This window comes from Schistocerca americana, chromosome 2, assembly GCF_021461395.2.
Source record: "Schistocerca americana isolate TAMUIC-IGC-003095 chromosome 2, iqSchAmer2.1, whole genome shotgun sequence".
In the NCBI taxonomy this organism is placed as follows: Eukaryota; Metazoa; Arthropoda; class Insecta; order Orthoptera; family Acrididae; genus Schistocerca; species Schistocerca americana.
Genome location: NC_060120.1, coordinates 115,068,375 through 115,084,374, shown reverse-complemented (window position 1 = coordinate 115,084,374; position 16,000 = coordinate 115,068,375). Strand labels below are relative to the sequence as shown.

At 39.5% G+C, this 16,000-nt stretch overlaps 1 protein-coding gene across 2 annotated transcripts in view; it reads left to right on the top strand.

Moving 5' to 3' along the window:
• LOC124596648 (regulatory-associated protein of mTOR) overlaps window positions 1-16,000 on the top strand; it is a 320,526-nt gene that overhangs the window by 258,951 nt on the left and 45,575 nt on the right. For both annotated transcript variants that reach the window (XM_047135883.1, XM_047135882.1), the window contains 3 exons: window positions 820-974; window positions 7,504-7,674; window positions 12,924-13,162. In XM_047135883.1, coding sequence (XP_046991839.1) covers window positions 820-974; window positions 7,504-7,674; window positions 12,924-13,162 — 565 coding nt within the window. The remainder of the gene's footprint in view (window positions 1-819; window positions 975-7,503; window positions 7,675-12,923; window positions 13,163-16,000) is intronic.

Sequence of the window (16,000 nt, the reverse complement as noted above, 5' to 3'; positions counted from 1 at the left end):
GAAAAATCTTCTCACAGGAAGTTCATAAACACCCTTGCTTTTTGTGTACAGTGGCTCCATCCTGTTGCAACCACACTGCCAAATCAGCACAATGTCTCTACGTAACACCCAGAAGTTTTTGTTCCTGCTCCTGCCTGCACCAACTACCCGGTCAACTGTGCACCAGTGAAACCAAAACTAGCAACAACAAGTGAAATAACAACACATTTAGTAAAGAGAGAATTATTAACTGCGCAATAGAAAAAGTTCTGGTTCTGTTCTTGGCATGGCAAATGAAAGCAAGTGTCATCACTTTTTTTGAGAAGTCAAAATAATAATATATAAAATAGTTTTATAGACAATGCCAGATGATTTGAATCAGTTAGCTTAATCAAGTTCCTGACTATTTCATCATGTTATAAGTTTAAGTTCAAATGTAAACTTCCTATTACACTGTGATTTGAAATATCCAGTTGTATGCCAAAGTGTTTAGAGACTGCACACTTGGCCGTCTCATTGTTTTCAACTTTATTTCATGTGTATTTTCCAATTGGCTGATGAGAAGGCTTTGTTTGTAACTGTGAAACTGTCCTTTTGAAAGCTTAACTTTGCAGCAAGATGGTTTCTTTTCCTCCCTTTTGGCAGAAGAGAGAATGTTAGCTTCTGAAATCTAGTTTTATGTTACTCTTTTTGTGCATCCCTTTGCTGTTGCTGGAGGAGTAGGAATATTTTTATGTGCATTGAATTATTTTAAAAACATTGAAACAATGCTATGTGTAAAAAGATTTTTTTACAAAGTGTTATAGTTAAGGATTGTTTCTGAAAGCACTGAATTTACAGATATCAGAAGAAGCAGATGACAACGCAAGGGGTCGCAGGCCATTAGTAAAAACCCAATTTGTAGAATGGAGTTCCAAGTACTTTGCACAGTCTGCAACACATGGCCAAGATGATAATGATGTAGAAAGTGATTTACACTATGAGCGAGAATGGAGGTATACTATCATGAATTAAATTCAACTTCAATTATTATTACATTAATTATTAAAATTAACCTCACTTAACAAATATGAAGTAAATGTAATGGTACACATTTTATGATAGTGTAGATGCCATGTTTTCAATGTTAATATTTTTAATATTATATAGAAGACATATGATTAAGAGGATGAGGTGACATGTGACTGCTGTTGCGCTCTCTCTCTCTCTCTCTCTCTCTCTCTCTCTCTCTCTCTCTCTCTCTCTCACACACACACACACACACACACACACACACACACACACACACACACACACACACAAGTACTATTCATTTGTTAAATGTTTACTTCTGTTTATTCAGAAATGAGCATTCACATGTCACATGAATTTGCTGTGGTCTTTTGAATCAGCTGTTATCAAGAAGTAGAAAATCATGTTTAATGAGCTTCACTGTCCTCTGAGAGCTATCAGGTTGGCAATTTGAGCAAGACACTAAAACTGTGGATATGGATTGTGAGTTGCACTTTGGTATCTCGGTCAGTTGAGCACTTGCCCACAGAATGAGCAAAGGTCCCACATTTGAGACCCAGTCTAGCATACAGTTTTAATCCACCAGAAAGTTGTAGGTAAATTTTGGGCTCACAGAAGGAAACAGTCAGGATAGTATCCTCTGGCATGTAGCTTTCATTTGTGCCAGAGGCAAATGTTTATGATTGTACTCTTTGATATTATATTGAACAGTGTATTCTACTGAGTGATAACAAGAGGAAAGGTGGTAAAAAAATACCTGGCTCCAAAATGGCTCTTCGTGTAATGATGTGTATCAAATCCACAGAAGAATCGGAGCAGATGGGTAGGTGAGCATCCATGGCCTATACTTCATAAAGAACTTTGACAAATATGTGACATGAGACAGGGGATTGGATTACGTTGTGGGAGCATGGAGGGTAGGGTGGGGGTGGGGTGGGGGTTGGGTGGGGGGTTGGGGGTGGGGGGGGGATAGAACAGAGCTGAAAAAGAGTGTTGTGTCAGAGTAGAATATTATCAGAGTTTATTGTTTAGTTGAGTTGTAATCTAATGTAAAATTTGATTTTGAGAAGAATTCTTGCAATTTTTACTATCATCTCAGGCATGTGTTGTGTTGAGTAACAAGGGAAGCATTTTCTGTGTTGCTTAGTTAACAGTGTTCTGATGGTGAGAGGGTAGACATACAAGAGCATATTCTGTGAGAGATTTTTAGTGAATGAGAGAGACATTTTTCCAGTTTCTGAAGTCCTTCTGTATCCTCCAACACATTATACTGTATTAAGTATGCATGTGCATCACCACAAGCTTGTATTCATAATTGCCATTGGTGTTGAGAAGAGACAGTAAGTGCTATTAAAATGGCTGGTGAGTTCTAATGAGTATAGAGATATTTTTCGAAGTCATTTGACACAGGACCCCGCATGTAGAAGTTTTATTTAACACAGAGAGAAACCACATGAAATCAATATGGGAGTTACAGAGGTTTTCAGCAAGTGACAGTGTACCATTCCTCTGTGTATCCATATCCTAAAGATGTCAATTGTAAATGTGAATTCAGTAAGTGATTTCAAATCCTGAGAAGAACTGAAGACTTCCTGTGCATGGTTACTCACAAACAAGGTATCAGAGACATATTTTCTGATTGTAATCCTAGATGGTATCATCTGTTTATACATTTATTGATCAGGGGATACTGCACATTTCTGTCACATGATTTTACTCATCTAATTGCCTCCAATTTGAAGTTGTAAAAATAAGTTGATAAACGACTCTTTGCTGGAAGTATATGATTGTTTATTGAACAGAAGATCTGCGAAAAAAGTAGCACATAATTATAACTCATGAAGATGAAGTAAATATACCAGTAATACACAGTCCAGTTACATTTATGTGACCGCCTACCAAAAGCCTGAGTAACCACCTTTTGCAGTGCAGGTTTGCTAGGAGAGAGTGAATGAGCTTCTGGAAGATATCAATAGGGATGTAGAGCCACACCAACTCTAGTGCCATACCCAGCTGTGCTAGATTTCTCAGTTGAGGATCCATGGCATGAACAGCCCAGTGGAGGTGGTCTCACAGTTTCTCGATTGGTTTTAAATCCAGGGAGTTTGCTGGGCAGGGGACATCTGTAAACTCATCTTAGCACTCTTCGAACCACACATGTAGACTGCGAGCAGTGTAAGATATTGCATTCTCCTGCTGGTAGATGGCATCATGCCGAGGAAAAAGAAACCACGTTTGTGGATGGGCATGGTCCCCGTGGACAGCTGTATACTTATGTTGATCTATTGTGCCTTTCAGAATGATGAGATCACCCAGAGAACGCCACAAGAACATTTCCCAGACTATAATCCTCCCTCCTTCAGCAAGGTTGTTGTTGCAAGGTGTTTGCATTCAGATGTTTCACACCATCCACACTGATGGCCACCTGTCAGTTGAAAAGGGCACCTGTTGCCACTCAGTGGACATCTAGTAGCAGTGCTGGGGTGGAAATTTCAGCTTTAGTCACCGATGGACAGCAGTCAGTGTGGGTGCCTGAACCAAGTACCTGCTGGGGAGTGGGGAGGGGGGGGGGGAGGGCATATGCAGCAGTGTTCACTGAATTGTCATGCAGGAGGCGCTGTTGGTAACCCCTTACTTCATCTGAGTGGTCAGTTGCTTAACACTCACATGTCCATTCACCTGTGCACATGTCTGCAGCTGTTGTTGACCCTTGTCATCTATAGTTGTGTCAACATCAGTTTAGGATTGTGCCATTTTGCCATGCACACTATTCTTTAACATTGGCAGCATGCGGACATTTTACCAACTTAACTGGTTTGGAAATCGTTCCAACCTTGACCCAAATACCAGTGATCATGCACTTTTGGATGTCAGATAAATTGCTCCATTTCTGCATTATGGCAATAACTGCACTGTTTTCCTTGTATCCCCAACATGATTTATATATTCTACATTGCTAGTGCTGCCACCTGCCATCTCTGAGTTGGCATTGCCGTCGAACATAGGCGGTGTTCTCATTTATGTAACTGGACCATGTAGAATGACACAGCTGGAAATATTATCTGAAGAAAGTCCGAAAACTTGACATATGTGCTTCTGTGGCACTCTATGTAAATGTGATGTGTCCATTAGTTTCCATGTATTGCTGAAATCAATGTCCTCTGATATTACACTTCCCACTGTAAAATAGGCATGTAGAGATGGAAGCACACCATTTTGTGGCTCCAAGGTAGTGCAGAGAATGCGACAATACGCTGAGTTCCCCACAAAGTCACAGCACAGGTCTCATTGTGGAAAATTTTGGCCATCCAGTCTGTACTGTTAGATTTGCAATTGTAGTGTCTATATCAGTGCATGCTAGCCTCAGTTGATTGGTGGCAGCCTCTGGCATTGTATTTTACTCTTGACTACTGGTGGTATGAAGGACTGAAGCACTGATTATGATGTCCCTGGCTGCAAATGTAGTGGATGCCTGCAGTTACAATACCATTGTGTGAGACATGGCAGGATGACAAGTGCACCTCCTGGACACAACAGCAGTGGAGTTGAAGGTAACAGCATCAGTTGTCATGGCCACCATAGGCTTAGCTGGTTTTTGTGGTGTCAGAAAGCGCAAACCTTGGTGATGGCTGGGAGAGAGCGCTTGCCAGAAGAAGGAGCTACCACAATGGCAGGCTTCCATATTGGGTGCCGTTGAAAGACCAAACCATCCAAGTCTGGCAGATGAAGACTGACAAAAATCTTGCAGAGTTTTTAGATGTCATGACTGTGACCACGTAGTTAATCAAGAAGAGTTTAACTTTTGCCTTGTCTTGAAGTTTTGCAAACTGTCTTGGTCATCGGTGTTTTTAAATGTGTGCTCTAGAAATACCACATCCCTCTTACTCCGGGGAGAGGATTAGAGCAAAAGTAAAAGTGATAAAACCAGCAGTGTGTTAACATTTATGAGACTCTCTGCAATCTGTAAGATTTTTGGCTGTACTGTGATGCATTTAAGTAGTGACCTTAGTAGTTGTACTCCTTTTATTATTTCCAACATATTTTTGACATTGGTGTCCTTGATTTTACTGCAGAGATCTTATTTAACATTGTTTATAGTTATTTTTTCTACAGAAACAGTAATTATATTAGGTATATTCTGTCAGGTACGAATATTGCAATGTTAGAGATAATATTTAACTAGAAATTAATATTGACTTTTCAAATAAAACTGAGAGAGGAAGAGATCACATCTCAAATGGAGGCCAGCATTGTAATGGACAGATATTAGTATCATAGTTTACTCACTATAGACATAACAATGAAAATATTCAATTTTTGACAATATAATATATTTGGCAATATAATGTAATTGGATAGATAAAAACTCTACTCACCAAGTGGCAGCAGAGCACACACATTCTAACGTTCTCTGGGCGACATCAAGAGACAGTGTGTTGCTGGGTGCAAGAGTCACAAATCTCTCAATTCAGTTAACTTGCCCATTGAGTGTAGCCAATCCTCTTCTCTAGTTAATCTGATACATCAATCTCCCGAAAGCTTCTTATCCGAAGATATGTTGCTGGTTAAAGGAATTTACTAACTGCTTTTCTATTCTTGAAATAATTTGTGTACTTGTAGGATACTTTTCAGTTCAATCACAATATATTTTCAGTGTTCATATACAATAACTTTGGCAAGCTAATTCATTCTTCAAACATTAGACTCATTTACACTTCTTCAAAATAGCATACATGTGTCTCGCTTCGATCACAACCAAGACATAGAGCAATTCGTGGATCTCTAGTCTCAAATGAGTCAAATTCATGAGTATCCTTACGAAACTACTTTCAACTGTCCCCAAGTCTTTTTATGATCATCACAGACATTAAAGAGCACAGAATACTACATAAACTTTTCTTGTTCTTCTTTGCCCGTACACGAAACTCTGTGGACTGTACAGCAAGTACTTGTCTGCAGCCGCTCGTCCATCTCTTTCCTCATGGCTATTCTTTTTGACCTGCACATACAAATAAACTATGCGCAGTCAGCTGATTCGTTTCTCCTTTTACTTATGCAAGCTTTCAGAGCCAATGGCTCTTTCTTCCAGCAGAAGGGTTGAAGGGGAAGGAAGAGGGGTGAAGGAAAAGGAAATGGAGAGGTTTAGGAAAAGGGGTAGTGTTCAGTAAAGTTACCCAGCACGTCGGGTCAGGGGAGCCTTACAGGAAGGGATGAGAAGGAAAAACTGATTGTTGGGGACTGCACCAGACAAGATTTGAAAACCTGAGAGCTTAAAAGTGTCCTGCGTGTTGCAATGTTTTCCACTTTTAAGCTCTCAGGTTTTCAAATCTCATCAAGTGCAGTCCCCGACAATCAGTGTTTCCTTCTCATCCCGTCTGGTAAGTCTCCTCGACCCAGGTTTCTGGGTAACTTTTCCTAACACTACTCCTTTTCCTAAACATCTCCAGTTCCTTTCCCTTCACTCCTCTTCCTTCCCCTGCAATGCTTTTGCCAGAAGAAGGAGCCACTGGCTCTGAAAGCTTCCATAAGTAAAACTTTTTTTTTATATATATGTGTGCTCTGCCACTAGTTGGTGAGTAGGTTTCATCTATCCTATTACGTTATGCTACTATAGACATAGGTAGTTACCAAAGGAACTCTAATGATAACCCCTGTTTAGCTTGGAGATAAGGTTGCTCAAATAAAACTAAACTCCTGTCAAACAGGCTTTGGAAGGCCCAACAGTACTAACTGATAGCCGTATCAGCATCATCTCAAAGGCATCATCGGATGCGGATGTGGAGGGGTGCTGTCAGCACAGTGCTCTCTCCCAGCTTTTATCAGTTTTTTTGACTATTGCTGTTACTTTTCATTTGAGTAGCTCCTCAATTGGCCTTTCAGGGGCTGAGTGCACCCAGCTTGCCAACAGTTCATGGCAGACCTGGAAGGTGTCACATCTAAGCACCCAACAGTGCTCACCTCGGATGATCTCATGGGAACTGATGTATACACTGTGGCAAGGCTGTTGGTAATGATGCTCAAATTTCTCACAATATTTTAATGCTAGCACAACAGTAAATAATAAACACCCACGTCCATGATATCTACAATTCTTTGCAACCTCCAGTATTATTATTTTTCTGTCCGCCTCCATAGCGCGGCGGTAGTGTTACTGCCTATCATTCAAGGGGGCCCGGGTTCGATTCCTGGCAAGGGACTGGGTGTTGTGTGTCCTTGATCTTCATTTTCATCATCATTGGGATGCAAGTCGCCAAAGTGGCGTCAACTAAAAAGACTTGCAATACGGCGGCTGAACCCCGAAGAGGGTATCCCTGCCAATAAGTGCCATACGATCATTTTATTTCATTATTTTTCTGTTACTTCTTATAGACTCTTCCATAGACCTCACAATAACCACTAAAATGTGTACATTTCTCTTGTTTCATTTTATGTACTTGAATGTTAAAATTACTTACTTGCTTCTGCAGTAGTTTTGCTCACTGAAACTTGAAACCATATTTTGTGGATTGTCAGGTATCAACGCAATCACCTGCTACGCATTGAAGCACGTGATGAACAACGCAGGATTTTAAGCAGCAAACTTGAGTCGCAGGTGTTCAATGCTCGTAATCCTAATGCTCCTTCAGTCATTGCTTTTCATCCATATGATACACACATTGCTGTTGCAGGAAAAGACTCATTTGGGTAAGTCTGTAGGTATAGAATGTTACATAATATGATGGGTTATGATGATTTTTTTATGTATTAATTGTACATTGAAATGCAATGAGGCCACTTGCCTAAAAATATTGTTAATACACTTCAAGACAAAAAAGATCAACATATCACCAAGTAATTGCCCAAATGGGATGGAAATTGGTAGATGTAATGTACATGTACAGACAAATAAATGATTACAATTTCAGAAAAACTGGACAATTTATTCAAGAAAAAGATCTTCACAAATTGAGCACACATTTGTCCACCATTGGTCCTTCTGCAAGCAACTATTCAGTTTGGCATTGATTGATAGAGTTGTTGGATGTCCTCCTGATGGATATCTTGCCAAATTCTGTCCAACTGGTGTATTAGATGGTAGAAATCCAGAGGTGATTGGAATGCCCTGCCCATAATGCTCCAAACATTCTCAGTTGGGGAGAGATCTGGCAACCTTGCTGGTCAAGGTAGGGTTTGGTAAGCACAAAGACAAGCAGTCGAAACTCTAGTTTTGTGCAGGTGGGCCTTATCTTGCCGATATGTAAGCCCAGGATGGCTTGCATGAAGGGCAACTAAAAGGGGCGTAGAATATTGTCAGTGTACTGCTGTGCTGTAGGGGTGCTGCAGATGACAACCAAAGGAGTCCTGCTATGAAAATAATTGGCACCCTGGACCATCACTCCTGGTTGTTGGGCCGTATGGTGTGCGACACGACAGTCAGGTTGCTATCTCACCATTGTTCGGGGCATCCCAAAACACGTCTTTGTACTGGAATCTCATTGACTGGACCAGAATTGTCTTCATTGGTGAGTTCCACATTGAATTGAGCCCCAATAGCCACTGAAGATGTGTCTGGAGATGCTCCAGACAGCAATGGGATACCAACCTGACAGTCGCCCATCATACGGCCCGAGAACCAGGAGGGGTTTTCAGGGGTGCCATTTCTTTTCACAGCAAGACGCCTTCAGTTATCATCCACAGCACCTTACAGCACAGTGTTACATCAAAGATATTCTATGCCTAATTTGTTGCCCTCCATGGCAAGCCATCCTTGGGCTTACATTTCAGCAAGGTAATGCCCACGTGCAAATGGTGAGAGTTTCTACTGCTTGTCTTCATGCTTTTCAAATCCTACCATGGCCAGCAAGATCACTGGATCTCTTCTGAATTGAGAACATGTAGAGCATTATGGGCCAGGCCCTTGAACCAGCACAGAATTTTGATGATCTAACAAGCCAATAGGACAGAATTTGACACGACATCCCTCAGGAGGACATCCAGCAATTCTATCAACCAGTGCCAAGCTGAATAATTGCTTACAAGAGGCCCATAGGTAGACTAATGTGTTATTAACTTGCTATTTCTGTTGAATAAATCAATTTTTCTGAAATTGTAATCATTTGTTTGTCTGTACGTATGCATCGTACCTATTGATTTTTGTCGCATTTGGATAATTCCTTCGTGGTGCGGAATTTTTATTATTATTAATATTCATGTATGGAAGTGAAACATGGACGATAACTAGTTTGGACAAGAAGAGAATAGAAGCTTTCGAAATGTGGTGCTACAGAAGAATGCTGAAGATAAGGTGGGTAGATCACGTAACTAATGAGGAGGTATTGAATAGGATTGGGGAGAAGAGAAGTTTGTGGCACAACTTGACTAGAAGAAGGGATCGGGTGGTAGGACATGTTTTGAGGCATCAAGGGATCACAAATTTAGCATTGGAGGGCAGCGTGGAGGGTAAAAATCGTAGAGGGAGACCAAGAGATGAATACACTAAGCAGATTCAGAAGGATGTAGGTTGCAGTAGGTACTGGGAGATGAAGAAGCTTGCACAGGATAGAGTAGCATGGAGAGCTGCATCAAACCAGTCTCAGGACTGAAGACCACAACAACAACAACAACAACAACAACAATTATTCTCTCCCGTGGAGTGTAATTTGATAGGGTTACCCCTGCATAGTAGCTCATTTTAGTCCCACAAATAAGAGTGTGTGGGATGTTTTTTTGTTACATGAGGTTCGAAAGCATCTTTGTATCACCTTTATATTTGCTAATTCAATAATATTTTTGTGACTATTATGTTCCTGCTGTACCATTGTGTAAAATGATGGAGCATCTCATTATTTAATAGTCCTCATTGCTTTGTTATTTCTTTAAAAAGAAATGTCACATACAAATTGAGTTTGAAAAATCTTGGATTTTGTTATATACTTTGTTTGGTTGCTGGTAGTCAAGGAGACTTTAAGGTACATAGTTCATATCTGTGTACTTGCCGGTAGCAGACTGAGTATTTTGGGTGGTGCCCAACTATTTAATTAGACAGGCATATGACCAGACTGTTGTTTCGGAGACCACATAATCATTTGAAAAAAGGCTAGGGTAGATTTTGCTACTCAGAATGAATTATAAGTATTGATAGTAATTTGATTTGTGAAAAATGTGGTGGTGTAGGAATTTAGAAAAGTTCATGAAATCACTTTATGCATCCACTTTATGCATCCACATTGGGTATACCCTACATAAGAGTGTGGTTGCCATTCTGGAAAGTATTTTACATTATGATAAAATATGCAAAATCTTAAGTAGTGTCATAGTTAGCGAAGTAAGTCATCTTGATCATAAAAATTATGACAACAAATGTGTAATGTCAAAGTTGGGGATCTAGTAAGAATAAAGTCACAAATCAGCAATGGAAAGTTGTAGTCTGGAATTTAATCATTAATTATCTCTAAGTTAATTAAATAATTTAATTGGTTGGTGGGGAGGCTTGCGTGCCTCAACGATAAAGATAGCTGTACCGTAGGTGCAACCACAATGGAGGGGTATCTGTTGAGAGGCCAGACAAACGTGTGGTTCCTGAAGAGGGGCAGCAGCCTTTTCAGTAGTTGCAGCGGCAACAGTCTGAATGATTGACTGATCTGGCCTTGTAACACTAACCAAAACGGCCTTGCTGTTTTGGTACTGCGAACGGCTGAAAGCAAGGGGAAACTACAGCCGTAATTTTTCCCGAGGGCATGCAGCTTTACTGTATGATTAAATGATGATGGCGTTCTCTTGGGTAAAATATTCCGGAGGTAAAATAGTCCCCCATTTGGATCTCTAGGAGGGGACTATTCAAGAGGACATTGTTATCAGGAGAAAGAAAACTGGCGTTCTATGGATCGGAGCGTGGAATGTCAGATCCCTTAACCGGGCAGGCAGGTTAGAAAATTTAAAAAGGGAAATGAATAGGTTAAAGTTAGATATAGTAAGAATTAGTGAAGTTAGGTGGCAGGAGGAACAAGACTTTTGGTCAGGTGAATACCGGCTTATAAATACAAAATCAAATAGGGGCAATGCAGGAGTAGGTTTAATAATGAATTAAAAAAATAGGAGTACGGGTAAGCTACTACAAACAGCATAGTGAATGCATTATTGTGGCCAAGATAGACACGAAGCCCACACTTACTACAGTAGTACTAGTTTATATGCCAACTAGCTCTGCAGATGACAAAGAAATTGATGAAATGTATGATGAGATAAAAGAAATTATTCTGGTAGTGAAGGGAGACGAAAATTTAATAGTCATGGGTGACTGAAATTCGACAGTAGGTAAAGGAAGAGAAGGAAATGTAGTAGGTGAATATGGATTGGGGCTAAGAAATGAAAGAGGAAGCTGCCTGGTAGAATTTTGCACAGTGCACAACATAATCATAGCTAACACTTGGTTCAAGAATCATGAAAGAAGGTTGTATACATGGAAGAACCGTGGAGATACTAAGATCTCTTGGTTATGAACTGTCGATTAAAACTGAAGAAACTGCAAAAAGGTGGCAATTTTAGGAGATGGGACCTGGATAAACTGAAAGAACCAGAAGTTGTACAGAGTTTCAGGGAGAGCATAAGGGAACAATTGACAGGAATGGGGGAAAGAAATACAGTAGAAGAAGAATAGGTAGCTTTGAGGAATGAAATAGTGAAGGCAGAAGATGATCAAGTAGGTAAAAAGATGAGTGCTGGTAGAAATCCTTGGGTAACAGAAGAGATACTGAATTTAATTGATGAAAGGAGAAAATACAAAAATGCAGCAAGTGAAGCAGGCAAAAAGGGATACAAACATCTCAAAAATGAGATCGACAGGAAGTGCAAAATGGCTAAGCAGGGATGGCTAGAGGACAAATGTAAGGATGTAGAGGCTTATCTCACTAGGGGTAAGATAGATACTGCCTACAGGAAAATTAAAGAGACCTTTGGAGAAAAGAGAACCACTTGCATGAATATCAAGAGCTCAGATGGAAACCCAGTTCTAAGCAAAGAAGGGAAAGCAGAAAGGTGGAAGGAGTATACAGAGGGTCTATTCAGGGGCGATGTTCTTGAGGATAATATTATGGTAATGGAAGAGTATGTAGATGAAGATGAAATGTGAGATATGATACTGCGTTGGTAGGACATGTTCTGAGGCATCAAGGGATCACCAATTTAGTACTGGAGGGCAGCATGGAGGGTAAAAATCGTAGAGGGAGACCAAGAGAGGAATACACTAAGCAGATTCAGAAGGATGTAGGCTGCAGTAGGTATTGGGAGATGAAGAGGCTTGCACAGGATAGAGTAGCATGGAGAGCTGCATCAAACCAGTCTCAGGACTGAAGACAACAACAACAACAACAACAACAACAACAAATTGAATAGATAAAAAATCAGTTCACCAAGTGGTGGCAGAACACACATATAAAAAGAGGTTGTAGTTAGGCAAGCTTTTGTTGTTATAAGGTAATTAATAATATTATGAAAATTTGAATATGTCATTGTAAGTTGTAATGTAAGCATTCCTAGTGGTGTATATTATCTAAATGTGTGGATTAACTTGTTAAATTTTTTCCTTGACAGACTGTGGTATTATTTTCAGTTAGTTCATATCTTCTAATTAATGAATATTCCAGTAAAACTAAATGTAGCATTAGAATTGGCACATTGAAAATATTACCTTGAATAATGAATTGCAGTGGGGAAAAGCTTAGTTAATATTTTGAATTATTTGATTGCGTACTACCTAGAAAATGAATGAAAACTGAGAAGTAAGCAAAGAAAAACATACTAGTTATTATATGGAGTCAAAGTTCATGACACATGGAGTCATTCCAACTTGCTATGTCTCTTCGTAGTTTGTAAGACTCCTTCAAAAAGCTATAAATTAAGGATGAGAAAACATTCTAGTTTATGATTCCACTTTATCATGTGTAAATATATTTCAGAATTTGGGACTGGGTGACTGGAGTCAAACAAAGCTACTGCTATAATCGTGCTTCAAAGCAGTCTCGCATCACATCTTTGGATTTTGTAAATGGCCATGACGTTTCTTTGCTGCTTGTTGGCTCAGATGATGGCACTGTACGTTTATGGGGAAACTACACACTAACCAAGGGCAAGGAGCCAGTTCTGGTGACTGCATGGCATGCCCTCTCCGACATTCAGAATCCTCGCCAAAATAGTGGTTTGTATTTTTTGTTTCCCTATGTTTGTTACAAGCTGTTTGCAGGTAATAAACATCTGTGTTATGTTTGTCATAGTCCATTCAGATTCATTAGTGGAGTACTTTACTGTATCTAGCTATAAATAAAAGGTCTGTGGACTGGCAAGTCAAGAACTGGCCTTTCTTTGTGTTAAAATATAGGTATATCTGTTTCCTAGACAGAGAAGTGTAGTGTAGTATATTTATTTGCCAATGGATCGTTTAATGGAATATTGTTAAACATACCCAGTTTTACGGTAGCATACATATACGTATCCAATCTAATTACTATTGAGATAACATTACAATAATTTTTTTTTGTTTCATCAATGCAGTTTTTCTTGTCTGGAAAATGTTGCTTCCTAACTGTTGGCCTCAATAATATTCTTTTACATTGTATTGACAAAATGAGACTAACTGACCTTTCGGTTCTTTTCTAAGTGGAGTTCATAATGCTTCTTGTTTGGCATGGTAGTTAATTGTGTTAAATTCATTGAAAAAATTCATAATCTGTTCAGTTTCATTTCAGAAATTCCATGTTAAATTTATAATCATTATCATACTGTGCATTTTCTTTTATAATTAAGGAAATGCCTCAGTTCCTGAAATTTTCTGGCAGATTAAAACTGTGTGCTGGACCGAGTTGTTGATATCAAGTACATAATTTTTTCTTATACATATACTAAGGACATTAAATTTATTTCTGTCGTGCAGGGTCCATATTCTACATCTACATCTACATTGATACTCCGCAAGCCACCCAATGGTGTGTGGCGGAGGGCACTTTACGTGCCACTGTCATTACCTCCCTTTCCTGTTCCAGGTGTGGTTCCTTTTTTCTTTTCATTTTCAGCTAACCACTGTGATGTGTTTATCCTCATCAAAGAAATTCACCCTGAAGACTTTTATATTAGATGGGAAATTAGAAGAGAGACTAATAGAAAAGAAAGGAAGAGTAGGGTTTAAAGCCTCTTTTACAATGAGGTCATTAGAGACTGGGTAAAAGAGATTGGGGAAGGACGCGGAAAGGAAATGAGGTAGAATGAAATTTTCACTCTACAGCGGAGTGCGCGAATGATATGAAACTTCGTGGCAGATTAAAACTGTGTGCCGGACCGAGACTCGAACTTGGGACCTTTGCCTTTCGTGGGCAAGTGCTCTACCACTAGCACTACCACTCTAGCACTTGCCTGCAAAAGGCAAAGGTCCCAAGTTCGAGTCTTGGTCCGGAACACAGTTTTAATCTGCCAGGAAGTTTCAGGAAATTAGGTGTTTCCTTAATTATAAAACTAAATTCCACCTGAACAGGCCATGAAGCCCCAATGGTACTGACCGGCCGCTGTGTCATCCAGTGCCCACAGACATCACTGGTTGCGGCATGGAGGGGCATGTGGTCAGCACACTGCTCTCCCAGCAGTAGGTCAGTTTACAAGACCAGCTAAATTGCAATTTAGTTAGGCGTTTAAGCTGTGGAGGTACAGGGACAATAGCACCATCAACTTTGAGATCCACTTTCAGCTTGTCGTTCTTATGTGCTGTACTTACTTTTGTCAGTTAACTTCATCTCCACAGGCAGAAATCTGTATGCTGAAAACTCACAAGTCCCTATTTCTCAACACTTTGAAATGAGATAGATTACTTCATCATAAAAATTCATATATTGATTCAAGTATTACAGCCAGAAACCCTTTTCATAATGCTTTTCTGTAGTTAAAACCTTGACATTCAATGCATTAATGCATCAGTTTTGACATCACCATTCCTTATCATGACCCTCAGAATTCTCTGGTGGATAGCATGTCTCTGAGAAGGGTCACACCTCCATGGGACAACTGCTGACCCAGCATGTTTCGTAAAGTGGGAACCAATTACTGGGGTCTTGTAGAAACACAGTGTCCAGCCTCCCGATTACATGGACACACAATGGAATTCCTACACAATATGCATATTCATGTTTATTAACTACCTAATGAAATTTCTTTCTGCAGCTGACGATCACAGTTTGTTGGTAACATAGGCATAGAGTACCCTATCACTTTCACGAAGCGATACATTACACTCCATATCCCACACCTCAGAGGAATGATGTCATCATCATTAGAAAATATAACTAACTAAACAATATTGGTAACAATGACATCATTCACCACATCTGTCTTTTCCACCCCAACTTATCTCTAATACATATTCTTGTCATCAAACTTCAAAAGCAAAATGGAAGCCACCAAGTCGTGGCATATATTATCTAACCATAGCTATATACCACTTCAGTTCTTCAGGATGTATACTACTATTAGTGCTAGTAATACCCCAACATTCTGGCCAAGTTTACTTATATGTCTACATACAGTTCTTTTATTTACTTTTATAATTCATTGAGCTCATGCTTGCTTACATCTTGATACAGAGCTCCTCTTTAAAGCAATTATACTATCAGTTGATTAACCTTGTCAGTTTTATATGGCAGTCAGCAAACTATTTTCCAATTAATCATATTTATTTGATTTTTAGTGGGTAGTATTTCGAAGTGTTGCTCTTCCATTTTCATACACATTCCGGGGACTTTGTATATGCGTCCTTTTACCGTTCAGTGGTACCTCCAAAATTACAAAAGTCATTCTGACCTCTTACTTGCTTTTCATTTCTCACGAGTAAGACAGATAAATATGGACTGCTTATACTCCATTCCAGGTTATACTAACCACCACTATAAAATTATTTACCAACCCCACCATAGTGTTTAACCAATCGTCATTCCAGAGTGTAAATATCTCTTTATAAAAATATTTATAATTATTCAACAAGACAGTGCAAAAAATT